Raw genomic sequence first — 22,551 nt, 5'->3', positions numbered from 1 at the left:
TGTCCCCATGGCTATTCCCCCAGGCTGGACACCCCATCCACCCCCTGTGTTCATGTTCATCATGCCTCCCTGTCCATATTGTCCCCCTCCCATTGGAAAGCTGGAGTATTGGGTTGGTAACGGAGGTTGTTGCTGTTGATGCTGTCCCATCATCATCATGGACTGTGGTTGTTGCTGTTGCATTGGCATCATCATATGTGATGGCTGTTGTGGCTTTAATCCCATTCCACTACTCATAGTTGTCATTGACTGTTTATGACTTCCTGTTATTGTTGATGAGGATGACGACGATGATGATGAAAATGTGGACGAGGGTAGAAGAGAGTCGATAGAGGACATGTCGATGTTTGATTTGGAGGAACTAGAGTACAAGGAAGAAGTCGAAGAAGCTGGCGATGACATTGGAGTGCCATAATTAGAATAATTTGTCTTACTAGAGGATGCCGATCCCCAGTTAACAGAATGGGACATTCCATCTAAATTGCCACCACCTCTATTGCCCTGTTGAAAATTGTTTGTATTCAACAAGGTTTTGGTGAGGTCTTTCGGCCCGGAGGCATTTGTGGATGATTTGGGGACTGATGGTGAAGATGATGAAGATGACAAAGTCTTTTTCGTTGTTGACAAACTCTGAGCCGTCAAAGGTTGTTTTGCTTTGAGTTCTCTCTCTTGTTCTTGTTGCTTAGCCAATCTTTGTTTCTCCTCTATGGACAAGACAGGCTGAAAGAATGAAGCACAAACATTTAAAATAAATAACAATGACCCACAAATAATAAAAAAAATATTACAAAAACACAAGGGCAATTTGTAGATCAAGTGAACAGTGATAAAAAAAAAAATTAATCTCAAATTTATTTTCTAACAACACACTGATAGTCCTGATAGTTCAGTTGGTAGAGCACTTGCTTCACACGAAAAGGGACTTGGATCAATCTCGGTCCAGATTTTTTTCTGACCCCCTTATCCATCCAGGAGTGATTGTGTAGCTGGGTTTATTAGATCTGATAGAAAGTACATTGAAAAAGACTAGTGTCCTATCCTAAGGGTAGCAGGCAGTTTCTGATCCTTTTTACTTATTATGTCAATGGCATCGCTAAACATCACTTGATTTTGTGACAGGAAGAGTCATAAGTACTGCTTCTTATTTTCTTTTCTTCTTCTCTTCATGCCAGGTGGCACCTAAGGCCTCGATCTGCTGTTTCCACTCTACCTTGATAATGGTTGTGTCCCTCGCCCAGCCCAAAGCTGTCCAACCTGCAGTTCTTTTTCTTTCGACAGTAGGCCACCAGGTAGTTTTGGGTCTGCCACATGTTCTTTTTCCCTCTGGAGCCCATGTCAATGGCATCACAGTCATTATCCCATTCTTTTCTTGTATTTCCATCTCTTTCTTCGGGCTCTATCACTTATTGTCCTCATTCCTGCTCTTTCTTATACATTATCATTGCTTATGTGGTCCTACAATTTCATATTAAATGGTAGGACCATCTGGATTGGAATACATCTAGCTTTCTGTTGTCTCCTTTTGTTATTTTTCAGGTTTCTGATCCATACAATAAAACTGCTATGACTACGGTTTCAAATAGTTTTAGTTTTGTTCTTCAGTGTATGATTTTAGGGTTCCAAACCTTTGAAAATATTATTTGAGTACTGCTCAGTCACAAAAGTCAAACAAAAAAAGAACATATTTATCAATACTGGATTCAGGATTACTTTTTTGGGAGTAGAATCAGTGGCAGCTTTGGAAGCCAGCCTGTCACTGGAACCAGATGTAGCCAGTTGTTTAGTGCTGTTGCTTTGACTTGACTGTCCAAATCCAAAACCAGCCATGAATTGGTCCATCTGATATGTGAAGGGAAAAAAATAATTTAATAACTCATCATTCATTTCATCATCTGTCAAAGTATCAAAAATATTTCAATTGGAAAGTAAGTTTTGGATTTTTTTAAATGAGAGATAATTTCAATTGAACCATAGGAAATTATCTCTTTTTAAATATGGGGGTCTAAAAGCCACAAAAAAATAAAATCAAACCATCAACAAATAATAAATGAAACAAAACAACAATAAAAAAGAATAGAATAAATATGATAATAAAAACAATAATATTAATAGTAATAATAATAATAAGAATAAGAATAATAATAATAATAATAATAATAAAAATAATAATAAAAATAATATAATAATAATAATAATAATAATAATAATAATAATAATAATAATAATAATAATAATAATAAACTCTCTCTCTCTCTCTCTCTCTCTCTCTCTCTCTCTCTCTCTCTCTCTCTCTCTCTCTCTCTCTCTCTCTCTCTCTCTCTCTCTCTCTCTCTCTCTCTCTCTCCTCTTTCTATATATATATATATATATATATATATATATATATATATATATATATATATATATATATATGTATATATATTAATGTTTGTAATCATGATGATATGCCTTTTAGATAGGTTACACGAGGCCCTTTACAGCGTGAGTCTGAGAGTGTGTGTTTATGCATATGTGTGTGTGTGTGTGTGTGTGTTTTGTTTTGTTTTTCATTTATGTCTGTATGCGTATATTATGCATATGCTGTAACCAAACGAAAAATTGCCTTCATAGAAATAAAGATAGTATTATTATTATTATTATTATTATTATTATTATTATTATTATTATTATTATTCAATTAAAATTCAATTATGCCTTTTTCGTGACAACATCAAAAGATATCGTCGCCTAGGCATCCCACGAAGGAATATAGATAACTCATCAAACAAAATGTCTGATGTCAACATGAATCACCCATGTTGTCCAAGTGAGCAAATTGGGGGTTAATTTTGCTCAAGGAAAAAAAACGAAAGTGCCTGAAGCGGGGCTCGAACCCGGGTCCTTCTGGGTCACAGTGCAATGCCTTAACCACTCGGCCACTTCGCCCCCCATTATTATTATTAATAATAATAATAATAATAATAATAATAATAATAATAATAATAATAATAATAATAATAATAATAATAATATATAATAATAATAATGATAATAATAATAATAATAATAATAATAATAATAATAATAATAATAATAATAATAATAATAATAATAGTAATAATAATTTTTATACTCATACAACAACCAACTTACAAAGGATGTTTTGGGTTTTTCTCCACTGTCATTGTTACCCATTATTTGCCCTATTTCTATCACCCTGGAATGGAAAATAAAACCATCAAAATGTTTTATATTATTAATGGGTAAGGGGAGGGTAAGCGAGTTGAAATATTTAGTGTCTGTCATTTCAGTAAAGCCCCTTCTTCCCACATCCAATAGCTTGCAAATAACAGTAAATATTGAGAAGCAAACACAACATTTGCGACTAAAACAACAATAATTTAAATGAACCAGCACACCAAGTCTCAGAACACCAAATCTGTGTTTCTTTTCAATCAATTCCATATTTTAGGAAGAGACAAAATGTATCAACCCAGTCATACACCTCTTTTATTCAAAGTTATTGTACCTGGATTTGGTCAAATGTGGGTTTTAAAAATCTATTTGTACTGGAGTTAAATCGGTATTTGGAGCAATTAAACTTCTATATTGTCAAGAATAAAAAATAATTTTATATCATCTTACTTGTGTTCACTTTGTATCTGGTCCAACTGCTCTAATTTTGTTCTGTGCTCTGATTCCACTTTTGTCAACATTTCCTTGACCACCATCATGTATGCATTAAACTGTGAAGAGAATAGAGCACCACAATAGATTTGCTCATTAATCATAATATCATTCAATAACAATTTAACATTATAGAACCCATAACTTTTGAGTAGACAGCTGAAGACACACATTGGATCAGGGATGTCACCAGGCAAATTAAAAAAAGCCTGAAAACTTGCGCGGACGAGATACAAATCAACGTCAAGGGCTTTGTAGGGATTTGAAAAATATCAAATTTGGAATATTGTTTCAGTACTTATTATTGCAATTGTGAGTAAATAACACACAAAAGAAAAGAGAGTTAACAGTTTTCAAATTGATAAAATAAGGTGCTGAAAACAAAATATAGACAAATTAATATCAATAGCTATCAGGGATGAGAATGACTGGTCACATAAAAGGAGAAAATTATTCATTGCATTGTGAAGATCATGACCCACCCATGCAACCATAACCTATAAATTTAAACTTCACTCAAATTCACTGAGATGCGATTCAAAATTTGTCTCCCAGCAATTTCTGACACGACTCGGAGAATTTCAAAAGTTGAAAGTGTAATTACATTTGGTGGTTGTAGTAGGGATGATGATGTGGTGGTGGTTGTAGTAGTAGTGGTGGTAGGATGATGTGGTAGTGATTATAGTAGTACTGGTCGTATGGATGATTGTGTGGTGGTGGTGGTTGTAGTAGCTGTGGTAGGAATGATGATGTAGTGGTAGTTGTAGTAGTAGTGGTGGTAAGGATGATGTGGTGTTATTTGTAGTAGTAGTGGTGCTAGGGATGATGGTGTGGTGGTGGTTGTAGTAGTGGTAGCAGGGTTGATGATGTGGTTGTAGTTGTAGTAGTAGTGGTGGTAGGGATGATGGTGTGGTGGTGGTTGTAGTAAGAGTGGTGGTAGGGATGATGTGGTAGTGGTGGTAGGGATGATGATGTGGTGGTGATTGTAGTAGTAGTAGTAGTAGTAGTAGTAGTAGTAGTAGTAGTAGTAGTAGTAGTAGTAGTAGTAGTAGTAGTAGTAGTAGTAGTAGTAGTAGTAGTAGTAGTAGTAGTGGTGGTGGTGGTCTTAGAGATGATGATGTGATGGTGGTTGTAGTAGTAGTGGTGGTAGGGATGATGATGTGGTGGTGGTTGTAGTAGTGGTGGTCTTTTAGAGATAACTGTGTGGTGGTGGTTGTAATAGTTGTGGTAGGAATGACGATGTGGTGATATTTGTAGTAGTACTGTTGGTAGGGATGATGATGTGGTGGTGGTTGTAATAGTAGTGGTGGTAGAGATGATGTAGTGGTTTTGGTGAGTGGTTTTTTTTCAGTGATAATAATAGCAATTTGTCAAAAAGGAGGAAAATGTCTCCGTCCATCGGTCAAACGCAAGCAAAGTGTAAAAATAACAGGAACATAGTTTTGTATTGGTATTATGTAATATATTACTATTACTAGTATAAATCCATTCTTATCATTAAACATAAATTTAGCTTTTGTAAAGATTTAATGGATGGTTATGAGAGAGAGAGAGAGAGAGAGAGAGAGAGAGAGAAGAGAGAGAGAGAGAGAGAGAGAGAGAGAGAGAGGAGAGAGAGAGAGAGGAGAGAGAGGAGAGAGAGAGAGAGAGAGAGAGAGAGAGAGAGAGAGAGAGAGAGAGAGAGAGAGAGAGAGAGAGAGAGAGAGAGAGAGAGAGAGAGAGAGAGAGAGAGAGAGAGAGAGAGAGGAGAGAGAGAGAGAGAGAGAGAGAGAGAGAGAGAGAGAGAGAGAGAGAGAGAGAGAGAGAGAGAGAGAGAGAGAGAGAGAGAGAGAGAGAGAGAGAGAGAGAGAGAGAGAGAGAGGAGAGAGAGAGAGAGAAGAGAGAGAGAGAGAGAGAGAGAGAGAGAGAGAGAGAGAGAAGAGAGAGAGAGAGGAGAGAGAGAGAGAGAGAGAGGAGAGAGAGAGAGAGAGAGAGAGAGAGAGAGAGAGAGAGAGAGAGAGAGAGGAGAGAGAGGAGAGAGAGAGAGAGAGAAGAGAGGAGAGAGAGAGAGAGAGAGAGAGGAGAGAGAGAGAGAGAGAGAGAGAGAGAGAGAGAGAGAGGAGGAGAGAGAGAGGAGGAGAGAGAGAGAGAGAGAGAGAGAGAGAGAGAGGAGAGAGAGAGAGAGAGAGAGGAGAGAGAGAGAGAGAGAGAGAGAGAGAGAGAGAGGAGAGAGAGAGAGGGGAGAGAGAGAGAGGAGAGGGAGAGAGGGAGAGAGAAGGGAGAGGGAGATTTGTCCCTACCCTTCCCCTTCAACCATCAACTTGCTAATCAAAGAACACCACTGGTCGTCTGTGTCAATTGTGACTACTGGTGCCATTCAGTCTGGCCCGACGTCATAAAAACGGGACCGTCACTAAATTTCACGAGACTATTGCACAGGTGTCAAAATATGACATAAGACATAATGGTGATTTTGTGGTTTTGAGGGAAATGTTTGACACGGCAAATTCAACGGAAAATTTCTGAGAAATTCTCAAAATCACTGTTTATTTATCAAACATTTTTTTTAAAAAAGGAGGATTTGTGATGGGGATGGGCGTAGATAAACTACCATTTAGGTGCCCAAATATTCGACCGGCGGTGACAGCCCAAATTATTCACCCGGCGAAAAAGTTCCGGCTCGATCGCGGTATTTTTCTTCTTCTTTAAAAAAAATAATTTTTTCTTGAATAGTGATGACGGACAAAAACCGGAGGTTCCGGATTAAAACCGGCTGGTGGTAAAAAAACCGGATTTCCGGCTAAAACCGGAAAAGTGGCATCCCTGATTGGATCTTCCATTTCTATTCTTCACCCCACAGGGAACATTAAGCTTGAAACACTAAAATCGCTTTCTTCATCTAATTTGTGAAATTTGTCTTCAGAATCTACTTCTATCAATCAAGACCTCAGGTAACCCAAATATCAGACAACCATATAGCACCACAAAATGAGCTATAGGAATTAAGTTTCTTGCTCCAGACAAAAAATGAGAGAGAGTGGAGCTTTATCAACTCTTTTTTACCCTTCCAGAAGCTAATCCTGTTAATCAACAGGCCTAAAACAAGGTGAGAGGACTGGATAACCAACCGTTCAAAAATCCAGTGTCCATAATTCCATCAATCTATAGCTGTGCATAAATTTTCATACATAGAATAAAAACAAAAAGACAAAAGACAAAAACAAAAATAAAGAAAAAAAACTGATCTTATTTGATCCTACAGACAAGAATACTCCCGAACCAGGGCCACGTCTACAGCCTACCAACTAATATAAGCGCAAAACAGACTGGCTGGCTGTAGACAAAGATTCGAAATATAAATCTTACTTAATTCGTTTTGTTTATTTGAATTCTGGAAAGGTTTAGTACTTGCTTACATGGCGTCCAGTCTGAAGAAAAAGGATGAAAATTGATTCTGTTTACGGTTTTGTAACATTGTTTTGATCTTTTGAGTAAAAAATAGGGGATGAAGTCTTAGGGATTTGTCACAATATTCACAAAAATGCGTTTTAGTGATGCTTTAAACTTCATCTACAAGTTGCTGATTTCAAATGCAAATATAATATCTATTATATTTGGCACAGAGAGAGAGAAAGAGAGAGAGAGAGAGAGAGAGAGAGAGAGAGAGAGAGAGAGAGAGAGAGAGAGAGAGAGAGAGAGAGAGAATGGGGGGGGAGGGCTATTACCTGAGACAAGTTGAGGTTATTGTCGATAGAGAGAGGGATGAGGAAAGGCAACACCTTGCTTGCCATAACATCCTTGGTGATCCCTAGCTTGGACTCTGACAAGGCAATCTTGTGAATGCCTGCGGATGAGAAAGGAGAATATAATCATTGTTACCCGACAGACAGATCGTGCAGACCTGCCAAATTGAAAACTTCAAATTTAGTAAATTTTATGTCAATTTTTAGTAATTTGACAAGAAAATTCGTAATTTCTGAAATCGTGTATGAACAACCACAATATTATTATTATTATTATTATTATTATTATTATTATTATTATTATTATTATTATTATTATTATTATTATATCATTATTATTATTATTATTATTATTATTATTATTATTATTATTATTATTATTATTATTATTATTATTATTATTATTATTATTATTATTATTATCATTATTATTATTATTATTATTATTATTATTATTATCATTATTATTATTTTTTATTATTATTATTATTATTATTATTATTATTATTATTATTATTATTATTATTATTATTATTATTATTATTATTATTATTATTATTTATCATTTTTATCATTATTACTATTATTATTATAATTTAGGTATTACTAAGAATTAAAAATTCATAATTTTCCATAAAATTTCGTACTTGGCCATGAAATTTGTCTAAAATTCGTAAGATTCGGCAGGTATGAATCGTGTCATCAATTGTATTAGTCGCACCTGTTTATAAAGGTCATTTAGCACAATCTTCTTTTTAGTTTTAAGTCTTTTTGTCTATGCTTGTGACATTTTAGATTCATTTTCAGTGCAATAGTGCAAAGTATTTCATACAGCAAAATGAAGTGGCACTTTATGTGCATTTTTGTATCTTGGTTTCGGATGTGGATTGCAAAAATTTAATTTTGAATCGAGACCCCTGGGACCTACAGTGTGTATAAGTTAATTTGAAGACATGGTGGTTCCATTATGTTCATCTCAATATGACTATTTATATTTTGCATGAATTGGGTGTATGGAAAAACTGGTTATAAGTTTTACTAAGGTGAAATTATTCTAGTTAGCCGGCATGTGTTCCAATTAACCAGTTAAAATTTTATATATATATATATATATATATATATATATATATATATATATATATATATATATATATATATATATATATATATATATATATATATATATATATATATATATATATATATATATATATATATATATATATATATATATATATATATATATATATATAAAATTCTCTCACACACTGACTTTTCCATTTAAGCAGCTGCTCTGATAAACTTGCTGTGGGGGGGGGGGGGGGGGGGGGGAGGGCTACCAATGAAAAGTAATCAGTGAGAGTTACGAGGCCCACTGAGACGGATTTGTTTATTCAGTTTGTCATCTAAAATGGAAAAAAAAAAAAAAAAACACAAACAAAAACAATTGCTTGATACCCTTAATTTAGTTTTCTTATTTTGGCCTTTTGTCCCAACAGGAGCATAGGCCATCAACGAAGGTCCTCTTCTTTTTTCTGTCCTGTGCCATCGCTTCCCAGCCTATCCATGTCTGTCCCAAACACTGGTTGTCCGCTTCTACATCTCTCCTCCAGGTGTTCTTAGGTAGGCCCTTCTTTTGTTTGCCCTGTGGATTCCAGGTCAAGGATTGCCGGGAAATGCTTCTTGTTGACCAATCCATCTCCATTTTCTCTTCAATATTTCTTTTTCAATTGGTTGTTGGTTTGTTTTCTGCCCAAGCTCAATGTTGCTAATTTTTTTCTGGCTAATGCACTTTGAAAATCTTTCTCACACATGAGTTGACAAAAGTTTGGATCTTATTTATGACTGTTTTGGTCGTCCTCCATGTTTCCAAGGCATAAATCAAAACCGTTTTAACATTTGAATTGAACACCCAGACTTTTGTTCAAGTTGTAATGATGTAAGATTTCCAAAAGTTTTTCAAAATGTTAAAAGCTACCCTTGCTTTTCAGATACGGGCCTTGGTCCGTGCCTCCATCAACACTAATAACATTTCCAAGGTATGTGAAGCTGTTACTTCCTCCTGCTCCATTTAGTGTAATAGTCTTTGTGCTAACTTTTAATATTTGTGTCTTCTTTAGGTGAATGTCAAGGCCCATTCTTGATGAAATTTGGTCCACTTCAGATGTTTTGATTGTATTGCTTATGGCTTTGAGTGAGAAGTGCAAGATCATCTGCAAAATCCTGGTCTTCGAATTGAGTCCAGGGAGTCCATTGAATTCTGTTTCTCTCGCCATTTGTTGTTTCTCTCATGATCCAGTCGATGGAAAGTAGGCACAGAAATGATGAGAGGAGGCATCCCTGCCGTACTCCAGTTTACACATTAAACACCAGTGTGAATTACCTGACAAGTCATTCCCTCATAAGATTTCTCTATCAATCTGGACAGCTTTGCAGGGATTCCATGGTGTCTGAGTAATTTCCAAAGAATGTTTCGATGTAGACTATAAAAGGCTTTACACTAGTCAACAAAAGTTATAAATAGAGGACTGTTCCAATGATTGCTCAAGTAGGATTCTTAATGTGGCTATTTGGTCTGTACATGATTGATTCTGTCTAAAACCTGCCTGGGTTTTGCATAGTGTGGCATCTACTGTATCTTTCATTCTCTGTAGCAGAATTTTGTTGAAAATCTTCCCAGGTATGGAGAGAGGTGTGATGATAATTGTCACAATCACTCAGGTCCTCTTTCCAATATTTGGGTACTTCCTCTTGTTCCCAAACCTTTTCAAAAAGGGTCATGAGTACATCTGCTGTCTTCTTGATGTCAGCCTTGAGGGCTTCTGCAGGGATTCCATTCGGTCCTGCTGCCTTGACAATTTTCATTTTCTTGATGGCAAATAATCGTATCCTTGGGTGGCCTATCGTATCTAATATCCAAGTCTTGTTCTGCTTCTTGAATGGTGTGGGGGTTATCAGATTCAGGTCTATTTAGAAGTTCGTCAAAATGTTCTACCCAACTTTCCATCTGTGCCTCATTTTCTACGATAGTCTGCCCTTGTTTATTTTTAATCGGTCTATCTGGAGGATTGTACTTACTTGACAGTTTTCTCGTTATGTCATAAAGTTCCTTTATATTTCCACTGTGGGCTGCTTTTTCTGCCTTTTCTGCCATCGGATCACAATTTTCTCTTTTGTCTCTTTTCACACTTTTTCTTACTTCATTGTGAGCAACTGTGATCCATTTGGTGTTTTGCTTTGCCTGACCTGGTTCGACTTGCATTTATTGCTTCTTTCTTTTGTTTTCTCTCCTGGATCTTCTGTAAGGTGTTCGTCGACATACATTGTCGCCAAACATCGAGTCCCAGTTCTTCTGTACACATTGTCTTCATAGCGGTTTTCAATTCTTGCAAGTATGTGTGTAAATCTGTGTCCTCACCCTTCCCGAGTAAAGCAGGAGTTCTCCTGAAGATAACCTTATTTGACCAGGCTGCAGCCACCTTGTTTCACTGATGCCAAGAAGTGCAATTTTGTAGTTTTGCATCCCTGCTGCTATCTGTGCTGCTTTTTGATACGCTTTAGCTAAACCATAAAAGTACTTTATGCTAAATCTAAATTTCATTCACATTACCAAATCACAATAATAATTTTAAATATTAAAATAAGTTCCTGTGCCAGCCTTTACCTGCAAATTTTGCAGGATTCTCCTCAGTATACAATACAAACCTGGATAAACTCGGCTCCATGGGCCTTAAGGCTTTGAAAGACCAATACTATCATATGTCAACATTATGGAAAAATACTTACCTAAAATGCTCATGAGCACAGCAGGTTCTCTGGTGGGGATCTCCCTAAGAAATGGCAACACTTCATCCAGTACATACCACTTATCCATTTGTTCCATTAGTTTACCCATGCACAGTAATGAGTTGACACGCACCTGGGAACAGACAGAATGTATAGGCAAAGTGAATGGCTCACACACACACACACACACACACACACACACACACACACTCTCTCTCTCTCTCTCTCTCTCTCCCTCCCTCCCTCCCTCCCTCCCTCCCTCCCTCCTCCCTCCTCTCTCTCTCTCTCTCTCTCTCTCTCTCTCTCTCTCTCTCTCTCTCTCTCTCTCTCTCTCTCTCTCTCTCTCTCTCTCTCTCTCTCTCTCTCTCTCATGTTCTACTGGTATTATTGAAGACTATGAGTCTATGGAAAAACCAATTTAAGCTTGACAACTCACATTCAGAACAGAGGTGCCCAAGCAAAGTTTCTTGATTCGAGGGATGAGAGAAGACTTGAGGGTGGAGTAGTCTATCAAGTCAGCAAATGTTGGAATGATGTTGAGGCACAGCTCCTAGAGATATTAAAAAAGGGGATAGTGCTAATGGTTATGGGTCATTCATTTGTTTATTACTTTCCTTTGCATTATTTTTCAGGATGCTCAAAATACCAGAAGATAGAAAAAAGAAGAAGAATTGTAATGTTGATGAGTTGCTTGTGTTCGTCTATTCGTTAGTATTGCTTTTGGGAACTTCAGGATACCAGCTCTTGTAGATAAAGAAATAATGTTGTTGAAAATGGTGGGTTATAAATTTGTTTATATTATTCTATTTTTAATCAATTCCACACATCTACACCATATTCAGTATACTTACTGGTTTTGTTTATTCCATTTATTTCAAGCCATATGGAATCTAATACAATACTAGGTGCCTATCAAATGACCCTTTTTGTACTTGCACTCTAAAAATACCCATCACTGTATGTAGCCAGGTACTCGTGCATACTTGAGTCAAACTGAGTAATGTGTGTGTTAGTGCAAAGCAATCACTTATTACACAAGATTTCGCCAGTCCAATCACTGACCATCTTCAACATTTCTTAACTCTGCGATATGACACTGTACCACTTAGCTACTGACCCCACATATATACACCAAAATCAAAAAGCTCTAGTTTATCTTTGTAAATTGAAACATCTTTGAAGATGTGAATGTTGTGACTGAGACCTACTTCTCAGATCCAGACTGGATATGAATTAGCAACACTCTAAAACTATATGGTGACAAGATGAAACTTATCTATTTCTAATAAATGACGTATGCAATAAAAGCCACGAGAGAAGTAAATATTTTTATGTGCTCATTAAAGACAAAGGGGTCCCAATATTTCAATAGCTGAACACTTCCCTCACAGGCAAAGGGACCAGTATTAATCCTGGGTGCAGTTGAGATTTCTAAAACTTAAATTTGAGCTTTTATATAGAACAATGTCCACTGAACATGCTCAAAACGCTTTACAAGTGGTGCATAGCCAACAGCAATATTTAAGATGTAGGACATGACATGATGTCTGTTAGGCAATATTACAATTTTTTCAGACGGACATACTGCTGTTAACAGCTAGGCACTCATTTTACACCTGAGTATGGTGAGATAATGTAAGTAAACAAGTCTTTTCCAAGGACTCAACTATGCACCACTCAGAATGGGACTCGAACCCTGGACCTTCTGATCCAAAAGTGAGTGCCATACTACAAGACCACATAGCCGCATACTGTCACCTTGTCCATCCAAAAGTAATTGGGAGGTTGGATGTTTTAAATCCGGTGGATAGTAAAATGACATAATATATAGCATTCAATACAATGGGTAGCAAACAATTGCTATTGTCCGTTTAACCCTAAAGAAACTGGGATCAGTTCATCCAAAATGACCCATCAAATAGATAAACCTACCTGTATCTGTGGACTGTCTGACTCAAGGGCTGAAAAAATCAGAGGAAAGACATAGGCCTGGATTTGTGCTGTTGGAGTCTTGGACAGCAGGAGATTCATGTTTTGTAGCAACATCAACATCACCTACATTAATATAAGATGAGATTAAATAAAGTTAAGATTATATTGATTTGTCTGTTTATGAAAATATTCCTGTAACTACTTCAACCAATCACCTTTTGATTATAACCAATATGTACCGGTTTGAATCCCACCCACCCTACTGTACGGCCTTGAGAAGTCACCTCACACTAACTTATGGGGATGATCGAGAGGGGCGCTGTTCTTATGACAGCTCGGAATGGTGTTTCAAACTTAAAAAAGATAATTTCCCTCTTAGGGATTAATTGTTCACCCCCCCCCCCTCCTCCCATCCCTTCTTTAAAAGAGAATTCTCAGCTTTGTTCATGTAATGGATACATGTAATGGATACATTCTCAATTTTCAGTTTCCCGAGTGAATGATGGAAAATCAAACTGTCCATTTAGCCAAAAATAATACATTGCTCTATTTGAAGACTAGAGCTTGAATCAAGGAAAAGCAAACCAGATAATTTATGACTGAATAACTGGGAGCAGGCTATACATATATAAATCACCTGTACTGGTTCTTTGATTTTGAAGTAGGGTATTAGATCGGGGAGAACCAAAGTGCGATATTCTTCATTTGTTGACTGTTCAGCAATGAAGAAAATACTGGGTAGAATGAAAGGAACCATGGTAGAATTCATGCCCTCTGTGAACAAGGCTGGTAGGATTCGCTGTTGATTAACACGCTGGGAAGAACAAAATTATTATATTTGCTAATAAATAAAATATCAACATCAACGACGGCAACAACAATAATTATTATAATAGCAGTAATTGTGATAAAACATTATGAATCACATTGAAAATGGTATTTCTGTGGAAATGCCCTTTATAAACGTACTTACTTTTTTTAATTATATAAATAGTAATAATAATAATAATAATAATAATAATAATAATAATAATAATAATAATAATAATAATAACAACAACAACAACAACAATATATAATAATAATTACAATAATAATAGTAATAATATTACCAAATGATAGATTTTCAGCAACCATTAATTCAAAATAATGAGTAGGCGGGAGGGGTTGTACAAAAATTCAATTTGGAGAATTGATAATTTATCATTCAATCATAATTTTTTTTTCAGAAATTAAATTTCTAAAATGAAAATGAAAATTAAAGATGAAACTCCCTCAAACCTTTGGTAACCGCTCTATAATTTTTGGCAGTCCCTTGAAAAAGTTGGATTTTTCAATGTTGTCTCGTTGATATAAAGTGTCAACATACTGAAGGGCCATGCACGCCATGTCTTCAAAAAATGGGACCTGTAAAGAAAGAAAAATTTCAACATTTGAAAATAACAAATTAATTAGATATAGAAAGAAGCAAAGAGTCAGAAAAGATAAATAATGATAATGATAATGCATAGTTTCTAAAGTGCCACTTTCCAACAAATGTGCTCGGAAGCGCTTATACAAAAAAAAAATTTTTAATGAGCTTTTATATAGCACAATATCCACTAAACGTGCTCAAAGCACTTTACAGGGGGTCCCTGGCCAACAGCAACACATAGGAGACATGACGTCTGTTAGATGATATTACAATTTTTCGGACAGAGACAACGCTGTTAACAGCCAGGTACTCATTTTACACCTGAGTACGGTGAGAGAATTTGAGTAAAGAGTCTTTTCCAAGGATTCAACCATGCACCGAGCGAGGCTCAAACTCAGGACCTTCCGATCCGAAAGCGAGTGTCATACAACTAGACCACATAGCCACACAAAGACAGATATATATATATATATATATATATATATATATATATATATATATATATATATATTACGTCTATTTCCGTGGAAATGCACTATATAAATGTTCATATTTTATAATAATGATATTAATAGTAATAATAAAAATAATAATAGTAATAATAATAATAATAATAATAATAATAATAATAATAATAATAATAATAATAATAATAATAATAATAATAATAATAATAATAATAATATATTCCATATTTAGTAACAGTTGGACATTCTCTACAATCTCTGATGAGATGTTTTTACTAATAGTGCCACGAATACTGCTGATCTGGAATATAAGAGGTGATAGTGATGGTGGTGGACTGGAACCCTCAAGGCAGAAGATCAAGGGGAAGACCACAAGGAACATGGAGAAAAATTAAAGAAGCTGATATACAGAGAAGTGATAAGACATGGAACGAGATAAAGCTTAGGATCGAGAGGATGTTTTTCTGTGGCCTATACCCTGACCTAGGGTGAAAAAGGCAATGATGATGATGATGATGATGAAAATAACAGTGAAATACAAAAAAATTCATTAACCCTTTAAAGTTGAGACTAAATTTTTTCAAATCACAATTACACCGATTATTTATCTAATTATAACTTCAGACCCTGGGGGGGGGGGGGGGGGGAGAGTCTCGATGGTTCAGTTGGTAGGCCTCACTTATCACACGAAAGGGGACTGAGACAGATTCCAGGTGAAGTCAAGATTTTTTTTCTAACCTCCCTGTCCACCCAACAATAGCTGGGTCTGTTTGATCTGACAGAAAGTATTTTGCAATAGACAAGCTTCCTATCCCAATGATAGCAAACAATTGCTAATGGTTCTAAAGGACTAAAAGAAAAGAACTTCAGACCGATAATTTTCACCAAGAGAGAATTAAAAGTTATGCGATCTGGTCTTCATTGAGACTATTCAGATCTCTTGTTGAAGAAAGTTAGATCTAATCTCAGATTTTAAAATGTACTCCAGATGCTATGAATACTAATTATCAACATTTCATTTACAGTCAACTCAGCTTAATCGAACACCCTCAGGAGTTCAGGTTAGTGTGTCAATTAACTGGAGTGTGCGATTAAGTGGAGAAGCTAAAAATAGCATTAAAGTACCAACTTTCATTTGCCATTCATGTAGGGCCTTCTCCTTTGAGTTTTCTTCGGGCTTGGGACTGTCATGTTCAAGACATTAGACTCATTTATGTGATTCGTTCTTTCGCCTTTCTTGCCACAACTGAGCTCATTTTGCTTTATCAGGGAATCTACAGTAGTAAAGCCGTCTCGTCTGTGTTGAAAATATCATTAGAGTCGTACTGCTGGAGAAGTTGTTTCAAAACCCCATCACTCCATTGACTGGCAAAAGAGACATCAGCATCATGTTGTTTTTTTAAACGACATTCTGTCGACCTTTCCATCTCAAAAGCCAGCATTCTGATGTGTCTTGAGTTGATGCTAGTTCAGTTGTCTTTTGAGTGTATCAATGTGGACTGGGATCGTATAGATCAATCAAAAGATGAGATGCAAGTCCTCTCTGTAATCCTTTCTTATTATTCACGGCCCAGTAGAGGAAAACATTTCACAGGTAGAGAATTGCAATCAAGTGGTCAGACAATGTAAACAAACATATGGCATTGGATCGACTGTGATCATGTTTCACACCTTGTGATGCAGACATAGAGTGCTGAGTCAATTAACCTGTCGTGTCAGGTAATCCTTTGAAAGCGAGTGTCATACAACTAGACCACATAGCCACACAAAGACAGATATATATATATATATATATATATTATATATATATATATATATATATATATATATATATATATATATATATATACACACGTCTATTTCCGTGGAAATGCACTATATAAATGTTCATATTTTATAATAATGATATTAATAGTAATAATAAAAATAATAATATATAATAATAATATAATAATAATAATAATAATAATAATAATAATAATAATAATAATAATAATAATAATAATAATAATAATAATAATAATATAATAATAATAATAATATATTCCATATTTAGTAACAGTTGGACATTCTCTACAATCTCTGATGAGATGTTTTTACTAATAGTGCCACGAATACTGCTGATCTGGAATATAAGAGGTGATAGTGATGGTGGTGGACTGGAACCCTCAAGGCAGAAGATCAAGGGGAAGACCACAAGGAACATGGAGAAAAATTAAAGAAGCTGATATACAGAGAAGTGATAAGACATGGAACGAGATAAAGCTTAGGATCGAGAGGATGTTTTTCTGTGGCCTATACCCTGACCTAGGGTGAAAAAGGCAATGATGATGATGATGATGATGAAAATAACAGTGAAATACAAAAAAATTCATTAACCCTTTAAAGTTGAGACTAAATTTTTTCAAATCACAATTACACCGATTATTTATCTAATTATAACTTCAGACCCTGGGGGGGGGGGGGAGTCTCGATGGTTCAGTTGGTAGAGCACTCACTTCACACACGAAGGGACTGAGACAGATTCCAGGTGAAGTCAAGATTTTTTTTTCTAACCTCCCTGTCCACCCAACAATAGCTGGGTCTGTTTGATCTGACAGAAAGTATTTTGCAATAGACAAGCTTCCTATCCCAATGATAGCAAACAATTGCTAATGGTTCTAAAGGACTAAAAGAAAAGAACTTCAGACCCGATAATTTTCACCAAGAGAGAATTAAAAGTTATGCGATCTGGTCTTCATTGAGACTATTCAGATCTCTTGTTGAAGAAAGTTAGATCTAATCTCAGATTTTAAAATGTACTCCAGATGCTATGAATACTAATTATCAACATTTCATTTACAGTCAACTCAGCTTAATCGAACACCCTCAGGAGTTCAGGTTAGTGTGTCAATTAACTGGAGTGTGCGATTAAGTGGAGAAGCTAAAAATAGCATTAAAGTACCAACTTTCATTTGCCATTCATGTAGGGCCTTCTCCTTTGAGTTTTCTTCGGGCTTGGGACTGTCATGTTCAAGACATTAGACTCATTTATGTGATTCGTTCTTTCGCCTTTCTTGCCACAACTGAGCTCATTTTGCTTTATCAGGGAATCTACAGTAGTAAAGCCCGTCTCGTCTGTGTTGAAAATATCATTAGAGTCGTACTGCTGGAGAAGTTGTTTCAAAACCCCATCACTCCATTGACTGGCAAAAGAGACATCAGCATCATGTTGTTATTTTAACACGACATTCTGTCGACCTTTCCATCTCAAAAGCCAGCATTCTGATGTGTCTTGAGTTGATGCTAGTTCAGTTGTCTTTTGAGTGTATCAATGTGGACTGGGATCGTATAGATCAATCAAAAGATGAGATGCAAGTCCTCTCTGTAATCCTTTCTTATTATTCACGGCCCAGTAGAGGAAAACATTTCACAGGTAGAGAATTGCAATCAAGTGGTCAGACAATGTAAACAAACATATGGCATTGGATCGACTGTGATCATGTTTCACACCTTGTGATGCAGACATAGAGTGCTGAGTCAATTAACCTGTCGTGTCAGGTAATCCTTTGATGTCAGTTAACAAGCTTTGCGAGTCTGACCTAGTCGGGGTCAGAGGGACAGTGGAATTGCGTTGACATGAAAGCTTTTTTCATGCGTGATATGATATCAACGAGCGGAAATAGTTCAATGAGAAATACCTTTTCATTAACTTTTTGTATATTTTTCTCCAATCAAGATGGAATCAAGGAGTATCGATTAAGCAGAGAAGGTGTGCGATTATATAGAAAAAATTAGTTTTTTTGGGAATGTGTAGCATATAAGCGGAATGTGTGATTAACTGATGTGCGATTAAGCGGAGTGAACGGTATATACTTAACACATAAATGCGCTAACCTGGTTTGTTAAATACAATGAAACAATGGACGCTTGGTTGGTAGATTGATTGAAATGTTTAGTTGATTGAATTTAACAACCACAAATTATCAAACTTGAATTTAACAACCACAAATTATCAAACACGTAAGAAAACTGGAACAAATGACTTGTGTATAAAATTAAATAATACATGACTAAAGTCCTGAGATGTTGTGTTTATATTGTTGACATGGAGATATCAAGACAATGCTGTACAGTTTCGGTGAATGAAGACTCTTTATGGATGATAGAAACAGCAGTATTGTGTGCCTTTAGTTTTGAACTAATTCAGAGTTACCTACCTTGGACATTTGAAGTGCGTCTGGCCTGATAGCCTGTTCCATATTTAGTAACAGTTTGACATTCTCTACCATCTCTGATGGGATGCTTTTACTGATAGTGCCACGAATGCTGCTGAGCTGGAATATGAGAGGTGATAGTAATGGTGGTGGTGGTGGTGGTGGTGGTGGTGGTGGTTGATGTGTTGATATGATGATAATGATGATGATGATGACGACAATGACAACGATGATGACGACAACGATGATGATGATGATGATGATGATATTGGCAGTGGTAGTGGTGGTGTACTGATAGCGGTGATGGTATTGTGTCGATCTTTAAACCATTTCCTATGTCGTTTGTAATGTATAATCTAATGTGTGTTTATGTAAATTTTATATTCTGAACTACGAGCTTCTAAATCATCAAGATTTCATGTAAGCTACATACTTCCTCTGCTTTCCTCCTGAAATTTGACAACTCTCCTTGGCACTCATAGAGTGGCTTCCCTTTGTTGTACAAAGAGTAAAGCAATACACCAAAGGAAAACATGTCACTGGACGGTGAACACATCTTCATTATCTCATATTCTGGAGCCATAAAGTCCAAAAGGGGATTTGTCTCACGTGGTGTATTGGCATTCCATTCTACACATGAGTAGACAGGCTGCAAGTAACAAAATTGAAAATCACAGGTGAATATTGGACATATGATGATGCAACATACAGGAGAGAAAACAGTGGCACATATGTGTATATGCTGTGTACATTTAAAAATTCAATAATTTCATTATGTCAAAAATTTAAAAAAAAAGATATTTTTATTATATCAAAAATGGAGAAAAAAACATCTTTAAGCAGTGAATTTGCCATACATATCATATTACAGAGTGAACTTAAGAAACCCTATCTTTTCTTTCTATTTTTTGAGGGAGGACAGAGGTCGATTTTCTTGTTATTGAAGTGCAATGATATGTCACTTGAGCTCTTTTTTTGTTTGTGTTGTCTTGTTTTGGTTTTTATTTGGGCGGGGTGGGGGGGGGGGGGGGGTTGTTTAATAAATTTGAAAAATAGGATTATATGACTAAATGTAGTGAATGATCAAGCCTCATTCATCAATACGTTCTAAATCATTGAAGAGTGATAATATGTCACTTGACCTCTTTTCTTTTTCTTTTTCTTTTTTTTTGTTTTGTTTGTTTTGGTTTTTGTTTGTCTGTTTGTTTGTTTTGGGTTTTTAAAAAAAGTTTTATCAATTAGAAAATTAGGACGACGTAATTGGTGGATGATCAAGCCTTATTCATCAACGTATTTCTAAATTTGTTATGTTTTTAGAACGAATGTAGTTTCTTAAATTGCATCTAATTTTGTAATTCTGATCATTTTGAGTTTAAATATATTCATGAGCATCTGATTAACCCTGACAAATCCTAAAATAAAGACAGAGAGTCATGTATAATCCAAAACTCACATTGGCTTCCTGGGTGTCCTGGGCCAACTGAGAAAATTCAAATCCAGACAGTTTCCAGACACCAGACTTGGTTAGGATGATGGAAGGAGGGCAGACATTACGGTGGAGCATCTTGACATCATTATGGAGAAAAGCAAGGGCTTCCAACAACTGTCGTACAAATAAATAAATAAATAAGAACAAGCAGAAATAGTCAATATAAATGTGAAAAAAGTGGTGATCAGTAGCTTGTATGCTATGTTACCATATAAAGCAGAGAGAATGACAAAAAAATAATCAATGCCAAAAATCAGCTTTCCTCATATGATGGCTAAACCTCTGCTCTGAGCATAATTTTTTTCTTGTATTTTTCTAACACTTTTCTCTCACGGTATATGACTTTTCAGATTGTTGAAATCATAACACAGATTGTTGAAATCATAACACAGTCTGACCAGATTTTGACAGTTGTCAAAGTTTAAATAATTAACTTAAAATAATGAAAAATACCAGAAGAACTAAATCCTGTTGTAAACGCATTTTAAAAAACTTAAAGCTTAAAGAAAATATCTGATCCAATTCAATACGAAAAAAAATTTGGCTTTGGAACAAACCTCAACTCTCTACTCTATACCACAGGTTATCCACTACACAAATGAGGTTAACAAAACAGTTAATCATTGGGATTAATTTCACTAATTTCATTGTTATATTCTTTTTCACTTTTTAATTCGTCTTCATTCTTCGAAAGAAAATTGTTTTTAAATACAAGCTCTTTCAAGAAGATGTTTTTATCTAATATTTGAACTGTTTGGTTTTGTTTTTGTTTTTTGTTGGGTTTTTTTGTTGTTTTTTTTTTTTGTTTTTTTTTTGTTGCTTTCATCAATCTTTTTCAGCATGTCCCAACTGTTACCAATCTGTGAATTGCAGTAAATCTACCAATATAAGTTATATATTATAACATAGTAATTATGTTGTCTTTTATATCAAATACATCCTCCTCAAAAATTCCTGATGATTCTGTTTAGCTTCAAGGATGGCGTCGTTACAAACAAATTGCCCGGAAGTTAGTTGAATTTAGCTTTATGAAATCGATGAATAAATTATGCAAAGTGCACCATTTAATTTCACTTTTTTTAAAATTGAACACTAAGTCAAATAATGGTCATTTTCCCCCTCTATTTTGTATCTGTCAGATGTGTGTCAGCAAATGTATAGATAGTATGCACTTGGCTAAGAAGTTCACAATATTGCCATCTGGAAGTAAAACTGGCCAACACACAAAACTGTGTGTAACCATGAAGGTTTATAGTCTGGTTAATACAGTTTAGTGAGAAGTACTCATAAACGCGGATGGCAAAAAACAATAACAAAGACATGAGTGACGTCATCTTCGAACTATCTATACACAATATTGAACATATGACCAAAATATCATGAAGTGTAACTAAACCGGTTGCACATATTTGTATGAAACATTTCCAGCAAGTTTTTTTTAAATTTAATCTTTATTTGCAAAATAAAAGTGTCAAATAAGATGGTCCAAAGATTAATAAAAATGGAGGCAAGAATCAGTATCAATACAAGAAATATCCAGTAACTATCTTTTCCCTTATTTTAAACAAAAAACCAGCAAGATTTAGATTATATTGATAAACATAACAGGTCTGCATAAAGCCTCTCTGTTTTATCATTATATCATAAAAGAACGTACCTGTAATAATCCATGTTTTATCTCCACCTCATAGAGTGTGAAGTCTGACAACATTTTGGGGTTTCCTTGGATGTTCTCGTGACAGCCAAGAGCGTTGGCCAGGCTTGAAAACACTGGCTCTGCAGCAAAAGCAAGTGTCTCTCTGAAATAGAAAATCGTCATATAAAGATTGACCCTTTCAAAAACAATTTAGGTGACATAAGAAATTGATTAAAAGGCAAA

General features: G+C 35.5%; 1 protein-coding gene across 2 annotated transcripts in view; it reads right to left on the bottom strand.

The window, feature by feature from the left end:
* The window catches only part of LOC144978570 (SCY1-like protein 2), a 54,223-nt gene that overhangs the window by 1,380 nt on the left and 30,292 nt on the right, over nucleotides 1–22,551 (bottom strand). For both annotated transcript variants that reach the window (XM_078924804.1, XM_078924803.1), the window contains exons 4-17: nucleotides 22,330–22,471; nucleotides 20,637–20,786; nucleotides 19,617–19,832; nucleotides 19,187–19,303; nucleotides 14,388–14,513; nucleotides 13,744–13,920; nucleotides 13,107–13,229; nucleotides 11,611–11,724; nucleotides 11,175–11,307; nucleotides 7,371–7,489; nucleotides 3,625–3,725; nucleotides 3,133–3,196; nucleotides 1,711–1,839; nucleotides 1–720 (exon numbers count right to left, since the gene is read on the bottom strand). The exon at nucleotides 1–720 is cut by the window's left edge. In XM_078924804.1, the coding sequence (XP_078780930.1) occupies nucleotides 1–720; nucleotides 1,711–1,839; nucleotides 3,133–3,196; nucleotides 3,625–3,725; nucleotides 7,371–7,489; nucleotides 11,175–11,307; nucleotides 11,611–11,724; nucleotides 13,107–13,229; nucleotides 13,744–13,920; nucleotides 14,388–14,513; nucleotides 19,187–19,303; nucleotides 19,617–19,832; nucleotides 20,637–20,786; nucleotides 22,330–22,471 (2,431 nt within the window). The remainder of the gene's footprint in view (nucleotides 721–1,710; nucleotides 1,840–3,132; nucleotides 3,197–3,624; nucleotides 3,726–7,370; nucleotides 7,490–11,174; nucleotides 11,308–11,610; nucleotides 11,725–13,106; nucleotides 13,230–13,743; nucleotides 13,921–14,387; nucleotides 14,514–19,186; nucleotides 19,304–19,616; nucleotides 19,833–20,636; nucleotides 20,787–22,329; nucleotides 22,472–22,551) is intronic.

The sequence above is a fragment of the Berghia stephanieae genome, chromosome 8 (genome assembly GCF_034508935.2).
Source record: "Berghia stephanieae isolate SIO BIC M18660-M18661 chromosome 8, UCSD_Bste_1.3, whole genome shotgun sequence".
In the NCBI taxonomy this organism is placed as follows: Eukaryota; Metazoa; Mollusca; class Gastropoda; order Nudibranchia; family Aeolidiidae; genus Berghia; species Berghia stephanieae.
The sequence above is the reverse complement of the archived record's forward strand: the minus strand, read 5'-3'. Positions and strand labels throughout refer to the sequence as shown.